Source organism: Stenella coeruleoalba, assembly GCF_951394435.1.
Source record: "Stenella coeruleoalba genome assembly, chromosome: 15".
NCBI classification, from domain to species: domain Eukaryota; kingdom Metazoa; phylum Chordata; class Mammalia; order Artiodactyla; family Delphinidae; genus Stenella; species Stenella coeruleoalba.
The window spans coordinates 10,306,559-10,331,444 of record NC_137161.1 but is presented as its reverse complement, the minus strand read 5'-3'; the positions used below and the strand labels follow the sequence as shown (position 1 = coordinate 10,331,444).

The window sequence follows — 24,886 nt, the reverse complement described above, 5'->3', positions numbered from 1 at the left end:
TGTTTTGTGGAACACTCGCTCTGAAGAATATTAAATGGGTTTATGACAAAGGGAAGCAAGTTCTACCAGCTAGTAAGAATTTGGACAAGGCGGAGTCAGAGTCAAGTGGGTTTCTTTACTGCAGGATTTCTCAGAGCCTTTAATCTGCTCAGGTGCAGCATTAACTCTCCAAGGTGGGCTGCCTATGCATCATGTCCTGACACTTAGCCAAAGCGTCCCGCCTCTTTGTAAGCACTATTAGCAGCCTCTGCGACAGGTTAGCTTTGAACCCATATAGTCTCGGCTCTTAAGCGTCACCCAAAGAAATCGGGTTTCTAAGCATTATTTGAACTTGTATAGGACATATTTCCCCAAATAATAACTAATAAAAGATCTTGTGATTGCTACCAGAGCTAATGCAATCTAGATGATCTGAAGAAAGAACAAGCGCTGAGCCAGTTGGAGCCTTCCCCAACAAGTCAGTCTGCAAGTCTTGGCCTTACAGTTCTACTCACTGCAATCCCTGAAATGACTAAGGAAGACACAGCTTTACGTCCAAAGGGAAGAGGAAAACATGGTTAGTGTACCAACTCTCGCTATGGTGTGAGATCCCTGAGGGAGGGACCAAGTTATAGCTGCCACGGTCTCCCCAACACCCAACATACTGTAGGTGCCGAGTAAACATCTCACGTCTGAGCATACAAAAGTGTCAGCAGCTCCAAAGGCTGCTCATGGGGCCAGGATGAAGCCAGGAGCTGACACCAGCCACTGCTCAGAAGGAAGCAAGAAAGGATAGACGGATAGATGTCAAGGAATTTGAAGTTCAGTCATCAAGATAGGGTATTTCCAGTGTGTAAAGCCCGGGACAGAACTCTTCAGAGAAAACCCTCATTTCTTTATCAAAGACAGGTCAAAGGTCATCCAACAGAGACGGTACGAGCTAGGCACGGGTCCTCATCAAAAAACCACGTCTCGGGCTTCCCTGGTGGCGCAGTGGTTGAGAGCCCGCCTGTCGATGCAGGGGACATGGGTTCGTGCCCCGGTCCAGGAAGATCCCACATGCCATGGAGTGGCTGGGCCCGTGAGCCATGGCCACTGAGGCTGTGTGTCCGGAGCCTGTGCTCCGCAACGGGAGAGGCCACAACAGTGAGAGGCCCACATACCGCAAAAAACAAACAAAAAAAAACCCACGTCTCTATTCACTAACTGCAGTGCAAGCTCTAAGTCAGAAGATCAAGTAATAAATTAATTGAGGAAATGAACAGCATGTCGACGTCTGGTGTGTCACCCTCCCCCTAGCCTCTCAGTGGCTGAACTGAGTTCTGCCACTGATGGTACCATGGCTCTTTGGGTTTGGTTCATTACCATGTATGCGCGTCACTCACTTAGAAAAGAAAGGCCCATTTTCATGTCTCAAAATTGGGAGGAGAGAGCGAGAAGTACCCAGAAACGTGATTGGGAAGTATTGAGCTGGGTCCATAAAGCTGCCACCCAGCTCTCTTCCTTGACTCACGCCAATAAGCGGGAGATGAAGCATAGAAAATACAAAATGACGGTGCGATGAAAAGGGTGTCACCGTGAGGAGAGTCCTCAAAGTCCCTTCCCCTGGTCTAAGGACCCGAGAGAAATGGAAAGGAGCCCTTCTCCCCAAATTTCACACTTGTCTCCATCTCCGGTGAGCGTACATAATACCCAAAACGCCACGCAGCAACAGCCATAGAATTCTAGGGTACAGGTGCTAGACAGTAGCCTTAAAAATTAGCCAGCCGAACACCATCAGATAGGGAAACTGAGGCCCAGAGAAGGAAGGGGGGGTGTCCAAAGACATGCGGTAGACAGTTATTAAACCAACAACTGGCACAGTCCAATAACAAAGGGAATGCTTTCAAGGAAAGAAGCTGAAGGTTACTAAGCAGAGAGAAGATGCCAGCTTCCTGGGAGGCTGGAGAAAGGTCCTACATAGGGACGATCTTTTTATGTCGCATCCACCGCATAGGTTCACGCACATCTTCTCAAACCTTTCCCTGCTTCCCCTGTGCCTCCAGAAATACCATCTAAAATCCCACGGCGGCCTTGAAGGCCCTGCCCCACCTTGCTCCTGCCTCCGTTCCAGCCTCTTGGGGCACCATTCTCACCCCTCCTACTACTTTCTTTAAAAGCCAATTGGCCTCACCCCAGAGCTCTGGCTTGTTTTGTGGCCTATAGTGTGGCTTAGCGGCTTTTTAATTAGCTGCTGCCATTTCAAAATGAGATTTCACCAGAAAATGACGTTTTTGCTCCAGAAAAAAAAAAAAAAGAAAATTCAGATGGTCTGGCCACTCTGGGCACCCCCGACAGGAACTGGACCATGGCGGCCTCTCCGGATGGTGCTGCAGGTGCCACCTCACCACAGCCCCCTGCCCCGCACATCTCCCATCTACCTTCCAGGCCCTACCTTAGTGGACCTTTGAGAGACAGGTACCTCTCCCCACACCGTGACGAGGGGAACTTGTCAGGGCTCTGCAGAAAGGCCCTCCACTGGGATGTGCCTGAGGTTTTCTCAGGACTGTACGACATTTTGGCCAGAAGAAGCCACCGCCCAATATCATCTCAGGCAGCGTCCCACTCTGCTCCTGTTTACCGCCACCCCCCCCCCAAAAAAAAAAAAAGACAGACCCCCAGCCCTTTCCTATCTGTCAGGACAGGAAAACTCGCTTCCCTTCCTCCTGGACCACAGGCCCCTTGCTCCAAGGACCTGACCTTCTCTTTGCTTCAAAACCAGAACCACGTGCCCAGGAGGCCCTTGGCCACCACAAAGCCCAACAAGGGCCCCGGTGTGTCGACACGGGGCTCCCAGCATGGGCCGCAGAGGGTCATCCCTCCACCCGCTCACTGAGAAGCCCTCCCACCGCCATCCCCCGAGCCCCAGCCTGGCAGCCAGGCGGCCACACCCCAAGCTCCAGATGTCTGCCCAGGAAAGCAGCCTGTGGGGTTTCGGAGGAAATGCCTACTCACCCAGCGTCCTCCAGCGACACGTGTACTGGAGCCCCCAGCGTTCTCGGGCGTGTTCCGTTGCCGAACAGACTTCCCCTCTATGGGTCACCAGAATGCTCTCCATTTTATCCTACATACCCCAAACTCCGGAATGGACAGACCCAGCTTTGAATCCCTCCTTGTGTTGCCCCCAGTTAGCTGTGTGAGCTGGGATAAGATACTCTACCTCTCTTTGTCTCTTATCCAAAATACGGGGATAATCAGAGCACCTACACATCACAGGTTCATTCCAAGAGAAGAGACCCAGACAGAGTATAAACATTCAACAGACATTGGCAAGCATTAGCAGCAGGGCTAGCAGCAACAGATGATATAAATATTGGCTCCTTTATCATTTTTTTGCATTTGTTCCACGATTGAAAAAAAACACAAGCATTTTTCAATCAGAAAATAATAAAAAACATTCTCTGATTGCAGTTATAAATACATTTGCCTGCAGGCATGGGCTGGAGGGAATTTACAAAAGGACAATGTCTGTTACAGGAGACAGGTGGCATGGTGCCTGAGTTTCTTTCCTTTCAAAAATGGGTGTTTACACCATTATCTCAACTTTTTAAAAGCCCCAAGGGCAGCTTCAGGCATCTAGCCTGGCTGTGCCTCTCCCGGCCCTGCACTCCGTTCTGAACAAACCAGCCCTCAACGGGAAGTGACAGCTGCCGTTGCGTCCTTGATGCTACATAGCATATGGTAGACACACCAAGGGGGCTGGTCTCTAAGGGGAGCACGCGGCTTACAAAACACCTCAAGGCCATTCCTGGGCTCTTCTTCCATCCCCCCACCCCACATGAAATCCCAACTCATAGGTCCTGGGTTTCACCAAGAGAACATACTAATCCCATCCTCTGAATGGACCTTCCAGGAGGCAGTGGAATTCACAGTAAATGCTGGCAGGACTCTCTCAGCCTGATGTCACTCTGACTGGGTTCAAGTCCCATCACTGCCATGTACTCGCTGTGTGGCCCTTGAATGGTATCTTAACCTCTGTGCCTCAATTTCCTCATAGGCCAGACAATAAACTTAATTTCTTGACTTCAAAGAGCTGTGGTAAGAATTCAAATAGAAATTGTACGTAAAATCCTTAGCAAAATGCCCAGCCCACAGTGAGCACTGTTATCACTATTATTATTTTAGAATTTGGTATCTTAGGTCCAACTTTAAGGAGAAAGAATTGGCTGGCCATCTCGACCCCAGTATTCTGGTGGGTATCACAGCTTCTCGTTTCAGTTCTTTGCACTACACTTCTCATTGCAAATAAATAAAATGGCCATAGAAAGTATTCATTGATAGGGACAGACTGAATCGATCATGGGCCATCCATACTTGGTATGGTATAGAAATATCTTCAAATAAGGACGGTCATGTTTTCTGACCTAGAAATGCATCCCTGCTATATTAAAAAGCAGATTTTTTTTTTCTTATTTCTTTTTTTTTGGCTGCGTTGGGTCTCCGTTGCTGCACGCGGGCTTTCTCTAGTTGCAGTGAGCAGGGGCTACTCTTTGTTGCAGTGCGTGGGCTTCTCATTGCAGTGGCTTCTCCTGTTGTGGAGCACAGGCTCTAGGCATGCAGGCTTCAGTAGTTGAGGCACGTGGGCTCAGTAGTTGTGGCACACTGGCCCTAGGGCACACGGGCTTCAGTAGTAGTGGCGCACGGACTTAGTTGCTCCGTGGCATGTGGGATCTTCCCGGACCAGGGACTGAACCCATGTTCCCTGCACCGGCAGGCAGATTCTTAACGCTTGGGAAGATTCTTAATCAGGGAAGTCCTAAAAGCAGAATTTTTTAAGTGCAGCAGACTAGTACATGAGGCATGACATCACTTTGTGAGTCTATAAACATCTCTGCTCATGCTTAAGGAACCTGTGCCCCAAGCTGCCTGGATAGTCACAACCCCACGCCTGGGACTGGATGGATGGGGTGAGACCTTCACATCTTCCTTCACATGATTTAAGAAACATGGTAGAATTATGGGCGATTTTAATTGATGTGCATTTTTAAAATAAAGCTTTTCTCTTAAGAAAAAAGTATATTGCAACTGCCTGTTGATTTGTCTGTCTCCCAGGAGCCCCCTGGGGCCACGATCTTAGAGGGAGGCTGGACCCCCAGTGTGGATTAAGCTCCTACGGCACAGCAGGCCCCCTGCAGGCTGCTGGGGCCTTGACACAAGCCACACATGCCCTCTTGCCCTCAATGGCCCCCAGACAAGGAGGCAGGGCCCTGGGTCCCACCAGAGCTCAAAAGAGAAATGGATTCAAGGTTCCTCACCTCTGCCGGGATGGGGACACTGCCTCCTTCCTCAGCTTCTGACCCCCGACTCAGCTCCGGATACACTGGCCTCCTCTATCCCTCCAACAGCCATGCCTGCCCTTCTCCATACCTCACCAGGACCAGTTCCTCCCCATCCTTCAGGTCTGGCTCAGGGAGGTCCCCCCATCCTCTGTCAGTTTCTTCTCCTACCTTCCACTCTCTGACATCATTTTATCAGCCCACTGGTTTTCCATCTCTCTCTCCTGCTAGGCTGGGGGCTCCCGGAGAGCAGGGCCACATGGCGGTCTTGCTCTTGGCTTTCTCCCCAGCACTACGTGTCTGGCCCTTAATAGATGCTCAATAAACAATGGTGGGGCTTCCCTGGTGGCACAGTGGTTGAGAGTCCGCCTGCCGATGCAAGGGACGCGGGTTCGTGCCCCGGTCCAGGAAGATCCCACATGCCGCAGAGCGGCTGGGCCCGTGAGCCATGGCCGCTGAGCCTGCGTGTCCGGAGCCTGTGCTCCGCAACGGGAGAGGCCACAGCAGTGAGAGGCCCGCGTACCGCAAGAAAAAAAAAAAAAAACAATGGTGGACTAAATGAACAAACTGACCTCATATTCCCAAGCGCTCAGCCCACAGCCAGAGCTCAGGAAGTGTCTGACTACTGGCCTCTCCAGCAAAAAGACCCCACAAAGAGAAATCACCGAACCCTTGTAGAAGAGTCCTTTCTGTGAACGGACTGAGGAGGAATGAGCCTGGAGTACAGATGCAGACAAGGAATGAAACTCAACCAGAGCCGCTCAGCCCGAGTTCGAGATGACCCACCTCCGGATCCCTACCCCAGGTCTGGGACTTGGAAAACCTGCCCAGGACAGAAGAGGCTCAAGAAGACCAAGTCTGCTTCTCCTGCTCTGGCTGAGATGAAATAAAGGACTTCGGTCTTTCAAGCAGATGTTCGGGCAAACTTCCCCTGTCCTAAATTAACACGGGCTGGCAGCCAGCACAAAACAGGCTCTTCCAAGTCTTTACTCAGAGGCGAAGAGAAAAGAGCCAATTTCTTTGGGCAAAGAGGTTGGGTCTAGAGAAGACTTAGCGAGAGAAAAAAAATGGGGTGGGAGGAAGCGCATGGCCCAAGTAACACCACAGCCTTTGTTTTAACTTGGCCGCGGTGCCAGGGGAACGATGCCTCAATGGCCAGTGCGTCTGTGGACGGAGGGTCCCTGTACTTGGGTTTGCTGAGTGGATTCTCTTTGCAGGCAGCTCTTGAACCCTACGATGGAGCAGAGCAGCAGGAAGCAGCAGGGCTGGCGCTGGATCCGGGCTACAGCCTTAGCAGTCAGCCTCGTGTCAGCAACGGGCTCGTGTCAGCACTCACAGCAGAAACGCGCACGCTTTCAGGAGGAGGAAAGCAATCCGTCCTCACTGGGGCCGTGAGCGTGCCACCGGGCTCGAGGCAAACGGAGAGGAAATCAAAGTGTCTGCTTGGGTTAGGAAACTGTGTGTGACGCTTCCCAGGCCTGGCCCTGCTTTTTCAAATTAGCTAGATGAAGATGGTTGAAGTCATTTCAGTCTGCTCTTTATGACTGCTAACTAGCAGGAAAACGCATGCTCCCTGGATGCACGGGCTTAACGAGCCCAGCAGATGGGGGGACTGGGAGTGGCCCCTTAGTTAGGATTTCCCCCACCCGAAATGGTACCACTGCCCCTGTGTATTTCCTGAGAGCTGGAGAGGAGTGCCTTGATTCCCACACCTCCCACTCTCCTCCTGCCCCGCCACTTCCTGGTGGACTTACCTGCCCTGTCCCACAACTGCAGCCGCTGCTCAGTCACCTCCCAGCTTCCACTTGTCCCTGCACCCAACCCCCAAAGACCATTCTCCATCCAGATTGCCAGAGCAACCTTAAAAATATAAATGAGGGCTTCCCTGGTGGCGCAGTGGCTGAGTCCACCTGCCGATGCAGGGGACACAGGTTCATGTCCCGGTCTGGGAAGATCCCACATGCCGCGGAGCGGCTGGGCCTGTGAGCCATGGCCGCTGAGCCTGTGCGTCCGGAGCCTGTGCTCCGCAACGGGAGAGGCCACGACAGTGAGAGGCCCGTGTACCGCCAAAAAAAAAAAAAAAAAAAAAAGGTAAAAATGTAAATGAGATCATGACACCCCCATGCTTAAAAGCCTCCAAGAGCTACTCGCTTTTGGAATGAAATCCAAACTCCTCGCCACGCCTACATGGCCCAGAATGACCTGACCCCCCCTCCCTGGCGACCTCTCCAGGCTTGACTGGTGTCACACTCCCGCTCACTCTCACCCTGCACCAGCCACCTGGGTCTGCTTTCAGTTCCCCAAACACCCCAAGCTCATCCCCATGCTGAGATCCTGGCACGGGGCAGTTCCTTCTGCCCTGGACACTCTTCTGACCATCCACATGGCTCCCTCTTTCCTGCCTTTAGGGCTCTGCTCAAAGCCACCTCTTCAGGGAAGCCCTCCCTGACTGCACTGTCCATGGTTGCCAGATTTAATAAATAAAAATACAGACCGTTCAGTTAAATTTGAATTTCAGAAAATGATGAATACTCTTTTAACTACCAGTTTGTCCCAAGCTCTGTGCCACTGCACAGGACATACTCATACTAAAGAAATGCACTGCTTGAGATTCGAAATTAACTTAGCATCCTATATTTTTCTCTTAACTTCCAGCCCCTTTGCTCTTGCTCCTAGGACTGGTTTCCCTGTCTTCACAGCACTCGCCCTGTCTCAAAGTGACCTGCTTATAAACAAGTTTGAGACTGTCCACCCGCTGAGAGCAGGGATCTCGTATGTCATGTGCCCCCAGTGCCTGGCATAGAACCTGCACACAGTAGGGGTTTAATAAACATCTGGGGAGCAACTAAGGCAGTCCTGGGGGCTGAGTGAGCAGAGGAGTGAGGCTAAAAGAGCAACAACAGGTCATTTACATAGAGGCCGGATTTCAGCTCATGTTTCATGCCTCCAGGGGCACCTCTTCTCAGCGATGGGCTGTCATCTCTAGATGTCCCACGCCAGCTCACACAGTCACCCTGGGAACTGGGAAGTGGGAGTTTGGGAACCCGCCTTCCTCTGATGTGCCCTGTCACCTCAAGGAAGTCTGCCAATCTCCCTCAGTGAGTTGGCTTCCCATCTGTAAGATGGGGCCAGGGGGCGGGCCATTAGTCATGTTGCCTCCACTGTATCGGGTGTGACAGCAGGAGTCTGAAGGGTCAAGGCTGAGAGGAGGGGAGAGACGCACCCGTGCCAGGAAGGATTCTTCTCCCAGACAAGAAACCAACACAGGCCTGCCTTCCCCACTCCCTGTTAAGTAAACTGAGCTCCCAGAGGACACATGGAAGGTCAGCTGACGTTTTCCGGGCACCTCCTATGGCCCGACACTTTCAGATCCTTGATCTCCTTTTATTGCTGAAATACCACCAACAGCATTTTAGAGATGGGGAAACTAAGTCCCAAAGCACATAATATGAGGCCTATCCAGGCTTCAAGCCAAATCTGCTGGGTGATCCCAAACCCAGCCTGCCGACCCCTTAAATACACACAATTTTTACTTAAAAAAAAAAAGTATGCAACCACAACTGTAGGGGAAAAAAAAATAACACAAGAGGGTGTCAGGCCATTCATCAATAAAAGATATCATGATTTTCTCGACGGAGGTGGAAATTCCAGCCTGCTAATTGCAAATTACAGAACGTCTGTGGGCGCCAAGAACAATCTCTGATGGTGGCAACACTAGGACCCGAGTTAATTAGAAAACATTTCTCTGTGTCCTCTTTTTCAGGCATTTAAACAGAAGGATCCTTTCACTCCAAAGTCTGTTCTCGCATGCAAGAGGACTGAAGTTTGGGCAAATACTCAGCCCTCTGAAAATAAGACCATTTTCTCTACTTTCTCTACCTCCAGTGGGGCTCCCGAGTGGCGATCTGGCCTCTTTGGAGGAAAGCTCTGTGTCCCAGCCAGCTGTGTGTTAAGGGGTGGGCTCCAGCTCCGGGGGCCAGTGACTCCATGGACGTGAGTCACCGAGGGCAAAGGTCTACAGAGCCTTAGTCATGGGCAAGCCCAGCTTGGAGTCTGACCTCTCCCAGTGGGAAGACCAAAGCAGAGGGACTCCCAGACCAGGTCAATTTTTTCAGAAGACACCAGACCGGGTGAAGCCCAACCCACGGAGAAAAACAGGTGGGAAGAGGAGGTGTCTTCTCTAAGCGAGTTCCAATGTTTCCAGGGCACTAATTCATGGAAAAGTACTTAATTTAGCAAAAAATTTTTATTTTAAGCATATGCATTTGTATTTATTAAACAAAGCTCAAAATACAACCTTTGGGAACCTCCAAGTCATAAAGTGACTCACATTAGGATATGATGACTCAGTGGGAAAGAGGGAATTCCACCACCCACGCCTCCTTTCTAAAAAATCAATTTGCCCTCTCAACAGGTGATAGGAGCCTCTGCCATCAGAGTGGTCCAGAAAGTCGTCCAACAAAACAAAACACAAGCTCTCTTCAAACAATTTAAGTTTCAAAGCTGAGTAATCCGACGCGGGCAGGTTTCCAACCTACGCCCCCGCGGGACACAGAGAGCCAGGGAGCTACTTGGCTGGGGCCGGGGGCCTGAATTAAGAGAGATTTACCAGCTGAAAAATTCCAAAACCCTGTGTCATGTGGAGGAACCTTCCAAAACATTGGATCCCACCCAGGCGCAGCGAGTCGCTCAAAGCCATGGCAACCCGGTTTCCGCTGCCACATCACTTTTATTTTTGTGTCCTTAGATTTTTTCCTGTTTTGCAATGTTTTGCTGGGACCCCCGACTCCGCCTGAGGCCCGGGTGGCCGGGCGCCAGGGTTACCAGCTGAAGTCAGGAACAGCCTGGACTTCCCGGCGTGACCTTCGCCTAGAAGGTTACACATTTTTTAAATTTCACAGAATATATGAAGGCTTTTCAGCAATGACTGAAAATGGTAAATAGGAAAGACGCTGATCGTTCTGCTGGGTTCCTCTTTGTCCTCTTGGATGTGCCTAGAGAGATTCCTTGGGGATTGATGATAAATGTTGCCTGGGATGCCAGCTCTGTTACCTGCTGTGAGCTGACCTGGGGCCCACGGCTTGACCTCTGTGAGCCTCAGTTGTCTCATCTGTAAAATGGGGGTAATGCACCTGCCTCTCGGGGCCAGTATGACTATTAAAGGAGAGGACACATTCATTCAACAACATGTATAAGCACCTACTAAGTGCCAGGGGCTGTTCTAGATGCTGCACATACAGCAGCAGACACCACATCCCCGTCCTCAAGGAGCTCTGACGCGGGAGACATCAGAGACAAGATGATTCCGGCAGAGCTAACTGCTACTGGGAAAACAGGGCAGGGCAATGGGACAGAGAGGGACAGGGCTGTGGCAGGGGTTGAACAACTTCAGAGCAGTTGGTCAAGGAGGGGCTCCTTAAGAAAGTCGCCCTGAGCTGAGACTTGTAGGAGAAGGAGGCCACAACCCATGAGGAAACAGCACAAGCAAAGGTCCTGTGACAGAAAGGAGTGTGGGGTGTTTGAGGACAGAACGAAGACGGTGCGGCTACGGCCAAAGGAGCAAGAGGGTGAGTCCAAAAAGCTGAAATCAGAGAGACGGGCAAGGGCCAGCACATACGGTCTCCTGGAAGTCATGCAAATGATTAAAAATGGTAATAAAAACAATATAATAATCATTACTATTACTGCTGCTATAAATAAGATGCCATTTTCCAAAACACCGAGCTTTTCTAACTTAAGAAACACCACGCTACCCGTCTCCTACTGTGTTTCCACCATCCTCCAATTTGTCATCCTGCTGGAGTGGAACTGCCAATTCCATCTCAGTCGACGGCTATAAAAAGAACTTTGGAGCTGGTGGTGCCGATGACCCAACAGGGGGGCTAAGATTAGCCCAGGAGGCTGTCCACCTTTCCTTAATGTGAGAACCAGCTGGGGTTCCCCTTCCTTGGAAAACTTCAACTGTTCCACTCCGCCCCACCTCGCAGCGGCCCTGCTGGCCAAACTGTCCATGGAGATGGGAACGGGGCTGCGTTTTGGAAAAAAGAAGTTGAGCAACAGGGATTCCCCCTGCAGAAGGCAGTCCTGGGCTGGGAGGCAAGTTCTTGGGGTCAAAAGAGCAGGGCTGGCTCCCTGCAAACACAAGACAACTCCCCACTCTGTCTGTCAGAGCCACCCAGAGCCAGACGTCCCACGAGAGAAGCCCACCACTTCTCTGAGGGCCCAGGGACACCTCAGACACCCCGGCTTGTCTGTTGGCATCGATCCAGGGACCGTATTCACCCCAGGTTCTCATACGTTAGGCATGCCACAGTCCTAAATGGACCTACCTGGCCTCAGTGACTTGCTGCAGAATTCAAGAGTCCAGCTCACCACAAAATGGTTCAAGTCAGTGGCTCAGAGCAGCTAAAGGATCTTCAGACAAATTAACCTGGTTCTGAACTTTTTCAAAGTAGAAAAGCTAAATGATCAAGGATACAGATTGTAGAGCCAGGCTTCCTAGGGGCCAACCCAGCACTGCCATTTACCAACTGTGGGATCTTCGATAAGTTATTTAACCTCTCTGTGTTCAGTTTCTCATCAGAAAATAGCTATCTTGTAGGGCTGCCACGAGGAATCAGATTGTTACTACATATAAAGTGCTTAGAACAAGGCCTGGCACATAGTTCATTATTACTTATTCTTGTTTTTCAATGTCTCTTGGTTCCATGAGATAAAATCGTACCCATCCTTGTCCTTCCACAGCCAAGATATGATGATGATGATGAGAATAATAATAAAAGCTGACATTTAATGAGCATCTGTAAGGTGCTAAGCTCTATGCAAAGAGCCTAAACTGTATCATCTCATTTAATCTTGTCTCTCAAGTGAAGTAAATCATCTGTATTTTACAAAAGAGGAAATATTGGCTCAGAGAGGTGACATGACTTACCCAGGATGACAAAGCTACCAAACACAGATCATGGGTTCAAACCCAGGCCGTCTGACCTCAGAGCTATGCTGGTAACCAGTGCAGCTTACAGCCTCCCAAAGTCTGCCTGCCAGGCCCGCACTGGGGCAGTGTGTGTCCAATAAACGATGTCTATGGCCTAAGCAATGAGAATACTGGAGAAACCGTAAAAATAACAACGAACACTCCACAAGCACGCCCGACGTGCTGAGTGCCCGCTGCTTGCTTATGCGTTTAACTCTGGGAGGGCAAGACCGTCATTAACTCGCTCACTGGAATCTGAGGTCCAGGGAAACTGAACAACAGAACGACGCTGTATAATCTGCAGGTGAGTCCGCTAACTTCTCCAGGCTTAGCCACCTGCCTCCCGCAGGTGTCCGGTTCGATGAGATAAGATGCGGAACGCAGCAGGCAAAGGGCCCGCCCACAGACAGGCTTCAATCAGAGAAAACTATTGTCATTCCTCTTCTTATTAACATGCAATTTTTCAAAGTTGAAACAGACTCTCCTCCTCCCTTCAAGAGGTAAACTGAAATTTCTTCTGAAACCAAGAGAAGGAAAGCTAGAGAGTAAATGCCTTCCAGCCAGCCAGCCAGCCAGCAAATACCTACTGGAGGCCCTTGAGTAGACCTCACAAGCTCTCTAGACAGTTTAAAGCTGTCTGGCTCCTAATTCCACAAGGAACTTGGTAGCACCTGGCCTCCAGGCCATCCCTGCACACTTCCAGCAGCCCCTCAAAGAGACTGCCAACCTGGACACAGAGAACAAGGTGTCTGTATATTACCAGCATTTCCCCTCTGCCGATAAGGTGCCTTGAAGCCACACACTTCTTGTGAAAGTCAGCAGATGGCCAGCAGGATGATTTCCTGGTCCTGGAGATCCATCAGGTAATGTTCACTTGGCCATTTACATTTCATGCCACTCTCCTGCTCAAGAACCCACCATGACTCCCTATTACCTTACTCACGTGCAGACTAAACCAAAGCCATGTCTCTACCTGGCATCAGGAGACCTCTCTGCTCTGGGCTTCGCCTGCTCATCAAAGCACGTCCTGGTGATAACCAGCCTCTACTCCAGCCACACAGGTTTGCTCTCTGTCTCATGAGAGCCTAGTACCTTCTTGCCGCGAGACTGCTGTTCCACCGCCTGACAAAGTCTCCTCCAAAATGTATCAAGACACTTAAAAGTACATGCCCCTTGAACGCACTACACCACATGGAGGCCTCAACCCTAGGAAATAACAGTAACAAACAGCGTTAGCTAATACGTATCAAGCACTTGGCCCTCCGAATCCACAGGTTCCACATCCATGGATTCAACCAACCACAGATAAAAATATCCCCCCCCAAAATTCCAGAAAGTTCCAAAAAGCAAAACTCGAATTTGCCATTCACTGGCAACTATTTACATAGCATTTACCTGGTATTAGGTCTTATAAGTAATCTAGAGTGATTTAAAGTATATGAGAGGATGTGCATAGGTTCTATGCAAATACTACACCACTCTATACAAAGGACTTGAGCATTTGCAGAGTTTGGTATCCACGGGGATCCTGGCACCAATCTCTTGCAGATACTGAGGGACAACTGTACCAAGCATTTATGAACTCTTAATCGTAGGACCACCCTATGAGGTAGAACTGCCACCATTCTCTTTATACAGAGAAGGAAACTGTTGCCCAGAGAGGTTAAGTAACTTGCCCAAGGTCCCTCAGCTAGAAAGCAGTAGACCTGGGCTTCGAACACAAGCAGACTGGCTGGAGAACATGAGTCCTTACCTAGCTGACCAAAGGAATATCGAGGATGTTCATCACTGAGTTACTTACAATAGCACAGAGTTGGAAGCAGCCTAACATCCAATAAAGGGAGAATGGTTAAATAAAGTACTGGACAACCATATGACAGATGCAATGCACCCACTTACACATCTGCGTTGCTCTCCCCTCACGGCGCCACCACAGCCCCTCAAACCCGCAGGGACTGACCACATGCCTTCTGAACCACTCAAACCCACCTGTCCGTCTCCCCACTGCCACAGCCTGACTTGATGCCCGTTTTTTGTGGGGTTTTTTTGGCAACGGCTTCGTCAAACTTCTTTAAAACCACCTGCCTTCTATCACGCTTCCAAAGTGTAAGGAAGCAGTTGTCACACCCTAGTCACAGGGCCAGCCCATCTCACGAGGAGGCTTTGTGTGAATTGGGAAGAAGCACCCCTTCTCTAAGACATTCCGCTTCCTCCCATCAGAAGTTTAGTAACACACAGCTCCAGGATGTATCCAGTTTGAATAGCAGCCCCCAGAGGAGGTACCCTCATGCAGCGCAGAATCCCCACAAGTGGACAACCTGCCTGTGACAGTCTGTGGATCCTCCTCAGGGCAGTAAACAAACAGACAAACACCCCTTTGAATTAACTGGAAATCATGTCATAGGAAGAAAAAAAAAAAAAAAAGCTTGGCCTAGCATCGATAACTATCAAATAAATTATATAACCTGATATTTTTCCTACTTTTGATCACTGTCTTTCTACCATGTCCTCATTGGTAATCACATTAACAGACAGTCCATATAAGAAAGAATACACAGGTCCAATAAACAGAAACATTAAACCTCTCATAGCAAAGGAGCGCCAAGTCAAAACAGTACCAGTTCAGCAAATATTTTTTTAAATTAAAAAACACGGCACTTCTGGGATGGGGTGAAACCATCACTGACACAGTATTGGTGGAAGTTTCCCATTTGTATGTTTCTGGAAGGTAATTTGAATTCTAGAAGCAATATGTATTTCAAGCTCTCGAAATGACTATCCAAAATTGTACTCTGGAATAAACCCTAAATAAACAAAAAAGATACACATGGAGATTCATGTATAAGAAGATTAATTAATCCTCCAAGTATAACAAGATTAACTGCAGTACTATTTATAATAAAAATACAAGCAGCCAGTATTTGTTGACTAACAATATACCTGGTGCCATTATAATCACCTGACATGTATTAACTCATTTAACCCTCGCGACAACCCTATGGGGTGATAACTCTTGCTATTATCCTTCTATACATAAAGAAATGGAGGCACAGAAAGGTCAGGTGATTTGCCTAAGATCACAGAGCAAGCAAGTAGCAAAGGCAGGATCTGAACCCAGGATACCCAGGGCCAGAGCATGCACGATTAATCATTGTGTTGCTAGCCCTCCCTTCTTGATAACAGTAAAAAACTTAAAAGAATGTGTCTCCTGATGTGAAAATATAATTTTTTTAAAAAACGTTAGGGGTGGGGGGCTTCCCTGGTGGCTCAGTGGTTGAGAGTCCGCCTGCCGATGCAGGGGACGCGGGTTCGTGCCCCAGTCCGGCAAGATCCCACATGCCACGGAGCAGCTGGGCCCGTGAGCCATGGCCACTGAGCCTGCGCGTCCGGAGCCTGTGCTCCGCAACGGGAGAGGCCACAACAGTGAGAGGCCCACGTACCGCAAAAAAAAAAAAAAAAAAGTTAAGGGTGGGCAAAACTTTATCATCCAACAAAACAAGCAAGGATGAGTTAAAATACATTATAACACGCTCATGCAATGGTGAACCGTGTTGATATCAAGATCACTGGAGACAAGGGAAATTTCTCATGGTAAGGAGAGCAGGACAGGAAACTACACAATGGGATCTATCCCCCAAATCAATGTCATTGGAAAGAAAAAGATGGTCAATTTTGTATGGCACTCAGAAGGCCCCCTGACCTGTGGTCTTCTCGGTAAACACGACTTTGGACTCGGCCGTGAAGTTCTGTCCCGTGAGGATCATCTGCTGGCCCCCGTAGACCAGGCAGCTGTCGATGTCTTGTCTTTCCACCATGGGCAGCTCATGGGCGGATCGCTGGGCTGCGGGCGGGAGAAAAAGAAGACAGTGTGATGACAGGAGACGCCCATGCAGAATCGTCCAGTGATTTCACGGGAACGGGACACAATGCACTCTGCCCACCTTGGTCACTTGTTGTCATTGCAAACATGGAAGCCTCACCCCTGGCAACCAGTGACTATGCAAATGTTATGTTCTTGTCAAAATGCCCCAAGTAATTTCGGCTAATTTTCTCCTAACAACACTTTTCATTTTCGTGAATCGAGAGACAGATGCCTGTTCTCCTTTGAGGGAGGAAAGGAGAGTAAGAATTTGATTTTTTTTTTTTTTAATAAAAGGATGGGCAAATCAACTTTTTTGTAAGAGATTTCCTTTGCTAGAACGTACTCTCTTCTCCTGCACTTGATGTCAGCAACACACGAAGGGCTCATGGATGTAAACTTCAGGACCTGATTCCTAAAGGTTCAGATGCCTTGGCCTTGGAATTCGTTTGCCATCCTGAACATGATTTGCCCCCATCACTTCTCTGACCACACTTCCTAGAACTCCCCCTTGCTCACTCTGCTCCAGTCACACTTCTAGAATGTTCTCACCATCTCTCAAACATACATCGCATGCTCCTATCTTTCAATGTCTGCCCCTTCAAGTCTTTCTCTCTGGAAGGTTCTTCCCTGATTACCCACATGGCTACCTTCCTTACTTCTTGCAGGTTTCTCCTCAGATGTCACCTCCTCAGGGCAGCTTCCTTACCCCTACCCTTCCATTCTCCCCCTCAGAGTTAAAACAGCAGTACCCATCCTCTCTCCATCTGTCTGGCTGTGTCTCTCCCTCTTTCCCCTTTATCCTGCTTAATCATTTCCAAAGAACTTTCCACTTTCAGACGCACTACATGTAGCTTTATTGGTTAATCTGTCTTTCGTCTCTTCCCCACGAGAACGTGAGCCCAGGAGGGAGGAGCGTCGCTTTGGGCATGCTGTGAGCCCAGGGCTGGGGACAGTTCCTAGGACTTAGCAGGGGATGCCTGAGATGGATGGATGCAAGTACTGGTAGATGGAAGGAAGGGAGGAAGGGAGGAAAGAAAGAGAGAGAGAGGGAGGGAGGGAGGAAGGGTTGATGGATGGATGGAGATATGTATGGATACAGATGTGTCTCAATATATCTTGACACACATATACATATCGATATCTCTACACATCTGCACCTACATCTTCATCTGTATCTACAATGAGGAATGGCACAGCTTGAGTGTTTAACCACAATGACATATTTGAATGCTCACAGTAACCTTCTAAGAAAAGAAGTACTAAAATTATTCACCTTTGGGGAGCAAACGAAAGCCTAGGAGAAGTCAGATGGGGTGACGCTTAGATCTGACCCCTCCAGAACTGGTTTGTCCAGCTCCAGAACCCCATCTCCTAGCCCCTCCAGCCAACCAATTCTTCTGAAGGTAGGCTGCAGGAAAGAATGAAGACCCTCTCCAGATGCCTTCCCTGGGCAGGGTGAGAAATGGGTCCCATCCAGCATGAGGGACCATCTCCTCGGCCTCGCCTTGGCAGCGTGGGCCGAAGAGGCCGGCCCTCCCTGGGTGAGTCAGCCTGAGCTCCTGGCGTTCCTCCCAGAGCCCAAGAACTGGGCAGAGGGCCAGCCCTTTCCGTGCCAGGGGCCTGCGGACCTCCCCATCCGGGAGCCGGGGACGCAGCCACGTGAGGCCCGAGGCTCAGACCCAACCCTGTCCTCCTGGCTGGCCTGGGCCTCCAGGTCCAGCACCCCCCTCCCTTCGGCCCCAGAGCCACGTTGAAATCAGTCCCTTCAGGAGCCGCCACACACTTGGTGACATTTAAGGAGTCTGCTGCGGGCCAGACGCTCCCAGACACTTTACACTGAAAATGCAGCCGGATGACTCTCAGCGATGGCCCTGCCGGTATCTTCCCATCCCAGGCTCGGCCCAGGCTCTCTGTTCCCAGGGGCCCACCAGCCAGCGCGGTTCTAAGGGGCTGCCAGTTAAGAGTACGTATTAAAAAGGCCTCTCTGCAGAAGCTGCTAATTTCTCCCACATGGGCCAGGTTATTAAGCCTTTCTTTCAACAGAGGAGTTCTGTATGACTTCCTAATTGAGCTGCCACCAATGGGGATTTACTAGCAGTGAAAGCAGCAGCCACACCGCCTAGAAGAGCAGGTCCCAGCTTTTAAGATCTGCCTTTGATGCATTCAGGGGGCCAGTGGGGGCTTTTGGTCCCAGGGATGGGTGGGGAGGCGGCAAGAGCCATCCTTCCCATTTTGCAGGTAGAAAGCCTGAGTCATGGCTCCTGGGCAAGCCGGCCAAGGGCTCCCAAGCCAGCGAGGCCGGGGCCTGGACGTGGCCATGAGCTCTCAGCAGTGGGCGGGAGGCTGGGCCAGACGGCTGCTCCGTGAATCACTGTGCATTGCTGTGAACACAACTCTGCTATTTCCTGAAGCAAACTCATTGCTTCTCCCTCCACAGCCTCACAGTTTCAAGCAACTAACTGATTCTCCCTTTGCCAAGTCTGCATTTCCTGCTCCTTCCCCTTACTGAAGGAAAACTATCTTTTCTAATGAAAATTTAAAGAGTCCAGTCCGGCTTCCTGTGAGCTCTTATCTGGACTCCAGTCTTGCAACTCGAAGTGTGGGCCGAGCACATCAGCATCAAGGGAAGGGGGGGGGGGCGGTATTATTAGAGGTGCAGAACCTCGTGCCCCACCCAGACCTACTGAACCCACATCTGCAGCTTAACAAGGAATCCAGGTGATTCTTATGAGCTATCAAGTCTGAGAAGAACTGCTTAGTGCTGGCTACACATTAGAATCAGCTGGGGAGTTGAACCAATAATGACCCCCTGGCCCTAATTCTACCATTTTACAGACAGAAAGACAGACGCTCAGAACTCGCTTCATGGAGAGGCAGCTCCTGCCTGGGTGAGGCTGTCGTGTTGGAGGGTCCTCAGTTCCAGCGCAAGTCCCCACCAGGTGATCCTTGCACAGGGCTTCCCAGCTCTAAACCTCACTTTTCCCATCTGAAAAATGGGGCTGTTAGCAGACCCGTCTCACAGGCTGTTGTGAGGGTTAAATGGGAGAATTCACAGAAAGTGTACTTGGCTCAGTCAACACCGGCCAGTATGGCGAACAGGAAGAGCTGGAGCTCCCTGAGCAGCTGCCCTGTGCTCAGCGCCAGGAACCACTGTTGTCTTGTCTTAGCTATTTCACCAAGTAAGTACGGACCGTGTCCACGTGGTTACACACAGTACTGCTCTCTTCACTGCTGTTCTTGGTGGATCCCGACCCAAAACCCAGCTTTCTTGGCCCTGAATCCCAGCATTTTTCAAAGGGAGCTTCCCGGGTCACCTGCAGCCTAATCACCTGGTTGGGGGAGGTGCTTAATAAAAATGCAGCTTCCCCAGGCCACACCCCCAACCCCCCCGCCCCAGAATCTCCTAGAGGAGCCTGGACATTTGCATTTAAACAATCTTTCCAGGCGACTTGTTACACACATTCTGTTTGACAGCCAGGTCTCACACTTAAGACGCCACCTGAGGACGAGAAGACCTCCTCCAGGGGAGGCCCCCCGCATCCTCAGAGAGCCCAGAGGCAAAGCAAATGAATCCAATTAGCCCCTGAAAGAGGAACTGAAGACAGGCAGACAGCAACCAAAACCACCCTCCTGGGGTCCACTTCCTTCTCCCTCTCTGACGCAGCCTCCAACACCTAGGGCTACTAATTGGGGTGACACGGTCCAGGGCCTACGGGAGGGCTCTCTGCAAGCCCACTGGGCCCCCCAGGCCTGAACCACCACCCGCAGCCGTCCCCACCGAGTCCCATTCGGCTCTTCGACCACTGGAGATTCCAGACCGTCCAAACCCCAAACCCGGCAGTGTTCTAACCAAACAGGGGGCCACCAGCTTAAAGCCAAGCCCACGGCCCAGGTCTCACCTGTGGGTGGAGGCTAGACCCTCAGCTCTGGCTTAAGCGTCAAGGTGGCCCTCGAAGCCAGGAGACTACCTCAGGCTTCCCTCCTGCCCCTGGATTCTCGCGCGTCATAAAGTGGCTTGGGGCTCCTCTGTTTTATGAGCTCTGAATCAACAGGGCGCTGTTGGTTTAGCCAGTTTGGGTGTTTACTTTCACTAGCAACAGCGGCTGATTGGGAGCAGAGCTGGCGGTAAAGGCTCAGAGAGGGAAATTCACACCAGGCGGGGGTCCTCCAGGTCAGCCTGGACAGGGGGCTGCCTGGCCAAGAATGATGGTCTACCCAAGAACCCCAGGAGAGAGGCGGGAGAAGCTGGTCAGGGAAATTTGGTTGTGCAGAGTGGGTGGGTTCTGCTAACAGTGAATAATTACAGCTGCCATAGAGAGTGCCTTGGATTCCAGCACTTTTTATATATGTTTTTGTTTATATTATAAAGCACACACATGAAGAAGCAATTTACGGTCATGGGTCAAAGTAAGGATGCTGCCACGTGACAGCCTGAGTTCGAAGCCCAGCTCGGTGACATCCAAGCTTTGGGACCTTGGGCAAGTCATTTAATCTCTCTGTGCCTCTGTTTTCTCATCTATAAAATGGGACTCATCATAGGGCCAACCTCAGAGAGCGGTTTGCAGATTAAATGAGCTAATGCACAGGAAGTGTGTGGCGCCTCAGCGGGGCTCAATGAATGTCTGTTATGTTTATTTTTATTGCTAAACTTCATGAGACCACAAGCAGGAATGATTCCCATTTTGGAGGTGAGGGCGCTGAGTCTCCCAAAGGAGAAGTCACATGCCTGAGAGCTCACAGCTACGTAAGGCGGACAGGCAGAACTTGAACACAGACTGTGGGATTCCCCTACCCAGAGGGACCTCTTTTTAGTAAAATGGAGAAGGACCCACTGGGAAAGCCGCCAGCCAGCCCGGACCAGGAGGAGGGACCCCTTCGGTCTCACTCTGGCCCAAGCTCTGACCACCCCTCATCCCAGCTGCTGTAAACGCTTCCTGTCTGTACATCAGGCCCTGTCCTTGGCTGTGAGCCTGGCCCGGCTGAGCCGGGCCTGGCCCAGAACATGGTGCTGACTCAGGCCTCGCCGGGGAGGGGCCGGGAGCAGGGCCGGCAGACTGGCCCCTCAGGCTCCCTCAGACCCCGCCCTGGCCACTGATGGGTCTTCCCTGGGAAGCGGGACCCTGGGGCAGAGGAACCCAATTCTCCCCGAGTATGGGGTTCACCTCTGGGAGGGACCTGTCAGCATTCACGGCACGGGACTGGGGCGCGGTGTCTGCAAATGCAGGGGGTCTGCAGTGCATGAGACCACCTGCCCGTTCTGACCTCAGGGGGTCTCAGCTTCCTCATACGGAAAAAGGAGCACAAACAACGGCCCTGAAAGACTGGTACCTCTCGTCCAATCCCCACAGTGCTGGGTCCATAGGAGGGGCTCTTATTCTTCTCCATTCCAACACATTAACAAGGAGCCCCCGCAGAATATTCCCACATATCTCCAGTAACCAAGACCCTTACAGGGGGCTCCATGAAGCTCCATTTGACTAATGAGCTCCCTGGTCACTGGCGGACCCAGGCAGCCCAGACAGAGAAAAGGACATGGGTTTTTAACCCCCAGTTCTTGCCCCTTCCCTCGCCAGCCACGTGACTCTCAGATCAGTCAGCCCTTCTGAAGCTCAGCCCGCTAGATATAAGCTCAGAGTCTCTGAGTCTTCCCAGGCTACGATGAGGGTAGAAACAAGTTAATAGATGTGACAGCTGGGGGCAGGTGGCAGCTCTTCAATAAAGGGGAGTTTTGCCTCCCCAGCCCCGCCAAACTAGCTCAGTAAAAGGCCATAATCGCAGGGTCAGGTAACCATATCAATCAGTGGAGAAGCCACCCCAATCCTGGGCTCCCCAAAAACCCAGCTTTCCTGTAATCACCACACAGCCAACCCACAGCACCAGACAGATAATCATCTAAGCTCCTCTCAGCAGCAGGGCTTGCGGCTAGCTGCCAGCTCACCTGAAACAATTAGTGTTTGTTAAACTCCCACACCTACTGCTGCCTGGGCTGTGGGCTCTCGGCAGTGACAGAGTGGCAACCAGAGGTATGTCACGTCTGCCTTGCAGAGCTACAGGGAGGGCTGCAAGTGGGAAAATATGAGACATACCAGAAGAGAGGCATTGGGGTTATTCTACTGTACTGAGATAGGTACTACTACCATCCCCATTTTACAGATGAGACAACTGAGGCACAGAGTGCTAAGTAACTTCCCCGGGACTAAACAGCTAGTAAGTGGCAGAGGCAGGATGTGAACCCAGACCCACAGTCCTAACCATCACCCTAACCCTGCTTCCTCCCAACATGTTGGTTTTCTGATGTTTCTGAATGTGATCCCTTAGTCATCACTTAAAAGCCACCTTAGAGAGCCGGGGCAGACAAAGGCCTGGCCTACCTGCCCTCTGCCCAAATTTCACCCAAGATTTACTGCTACAGGGTCTCGAGGGAGACAGTCCACTGCAGAGTGGTGGGAGGGTGGCCACAGTTCCCTAAGGGTCGCTGATCTGGTCTCCAGTTTATATGAGATGACGTCACCCTTTGGAGTTCTGGCCCAAATTAGTCTGTCACTCGTGATGTAGCTCAACCTTGGTGTCCTGGGATCCAGCAGGACATGGTCGTCACAGTTGGCTTGGTCCCTTACTAGCTGTGTGACCACAGGCAATTAGTTTAACCTCTCTGTGCTTCAGTTTTCCCATCTATAAAATTGGAACAGATGCTGAGTTCCTGGTGTCCTCCCAATGATTTAGCAGCAACAGAGAAAGTGCTCGACATACAGTAGGTGACTGATAATAGTTCCTTGTCCTTTACCTCTTCCCCTTCATGTCCCCCTCACGTCCTACCTTCCTTCATTTGGTCTTCAAGTATTTATTAGCATCTACTCTGTGCCAGGCACTGTGCTAAACAAGTTTTAAAATATAAATCACATCATGCCAGTCCCTTATGTAGAACTCAAGGCTTCCCGTTTCACTTAGAATAAAATCCAAAGTCCCCTGCTTCCTCTCAGACCTCACCTCCTACACCTCTCCCTACCCGTCACTCCACACTGCCTCCCCGGCTGCCTTTCTGTTCCCTGACCATGGCAAGCTTATCCCTGCCTTAGGGCTTTGCACCTGCTCTACCCTCCAGCTGGGCCATGCTCCCCCCCTCACTCAGGTCCAGGTTAACAAGCCACCTGTTCAGAGAGGTCTTCCCTGGTCAGAATGACTAAGGTTGCTGCTCCCCCACCCCCAAGTCACTAACACATGATCTTTGTTATTTTCACCATGACAGTTAGCTCTGTTTGAAATGATGTCTCTGCCTGCTTGCTGACTGTGGGTTTTCCCCACTAGAATGTGGCCTCCATGATGGCCACGACTCTGGTTTGGTCACCGCTGCATCCCCAGTTCCTAGTACTATATGATGCACTCCAAATATATTTTTAATTAAAAGAATAATGTTAAGGGGCCTATAAGAATCATGTGGGTCGTTTTGGCTTCTGGAAGGAGCAGATAGGCAAGAGAGCATCTCTGATTTATGAAGCAAAGCAAAATCAATTTGCCTGTCTGATCTCACTAATTCTAAGGATTTCCATACAGCACTGCTGTGTGATCCCCCATCTTCCACGTCAGACTTAGGAGCGTGTAGTGGAGGAGTAAAGGGGAGGTGGTGAGGGAGGCAACAGTCTTCGGTTGTCTAAGCTCTCACTTTCAGAAAAAGGCATACGAAACGACTGAATTTCCATATGGAAAACAACGCAACTGGACCCTATCTCACACCATACACAAAAATTAACCTGATACGGTTTGTATCCCTAAACCTAAAAGCCAGAATCAAAAACCTTCTAGAAGAAAACAGAAGAGAAGATGTCTGCTACCTTCAGATAGGTGGCGATTTCTTGGGAGAATATAACGAGTAATAATCCCAAAAGAAAAGAAAAGAATATACTAGACTTCATCAAAATAAAATATTGATGCTCTTAATAAGACACAATTGAGAAAAGAAATAGGCAAGCCACAGACCGGGGCAAAATATTCATAATACGTAAATCTGACAACAGGTTCATACCCAGTGCGAAAGGAACTACTGTATATTAACGATAAAAATACGAGTCACCCAATAAAAAATGGGCAAAAGCTCTGAACTAACACTTCACCGAAGAAGACACAGGACAGCCAATGAGCACACAGATTAGGGCTCAGCGTCATTAGTCTTTAGGGAAATGCAAATTATGGGTTATACACAATGAGATACCATTTTACTCACTGTAATGGCTACAATTAGAAAGACTGGCAAAGCCAAATATTAGTGAGCAGGTGGAATTCTCAGACACTCTTGTACAGAGTGTAAAACGATTTGGAAAATACATACATTGGAACATATGGGTTTTTTTCCCCGTGACCCAGCAATTCCATTACCGGGTATTTACCCAAAAGAAATGAAAGCATCTGTCCACAAAGGCCTTGAAGGGGAATGTTCATAGCAGCCTTATTCATGATCCCCAAACCCCAGAAACAACCCAAATGTCTATCAGTGGTAAATAAACAATCGTTATATTCATACAATTGAATACTGTTCGGCAATTAAAAAAAAAAAAGAATGAACCAGCAAATCACGCAGTGACAGTGACGGATCTCAAAAACATCATGCTATAAGTAAAACAAACCAGACGGTACTATACGGTACTATTCCATTACATGAAGTTCTAGAATGGGGAAAGCGCATCTATGGTTACAGAAATCAGAACAGTGCTTGCCTGTGTATGGGGCTGGGGAGGGGGCACTGGCTGAGGGGTAGAAGGAAAC

General features: G+C 50.0%; 1 protein-coding gene across 3 annotated transcripts in view; it reads right to left on the bottom strand.

The window, feature by feature from the left end:
- NFATC2 (nuclear factor of activated T cells 2) overlaps positions 1–24,886 on the bottom strand; it is a gene marked incomplete at its 5' end in the record, with an annotated part of 157,827 nt that overhangs the window by 49,577 nt on the left and 83,364 nt on the right. For all 3 annotated transcript variants that reach the window (XM_079946393.1, XM_079946392.1, XM_079946391.1), the window contains one exon: positions 15,968–16,108. In XM_079946393.1, coding sequence (XP_079802519.1) covers positions 15,968–16,108 — 141 coding nt within the window. The remainder of the gene's footprint in view (positions 1–15,967; positions 16,109–24,886) is intronic.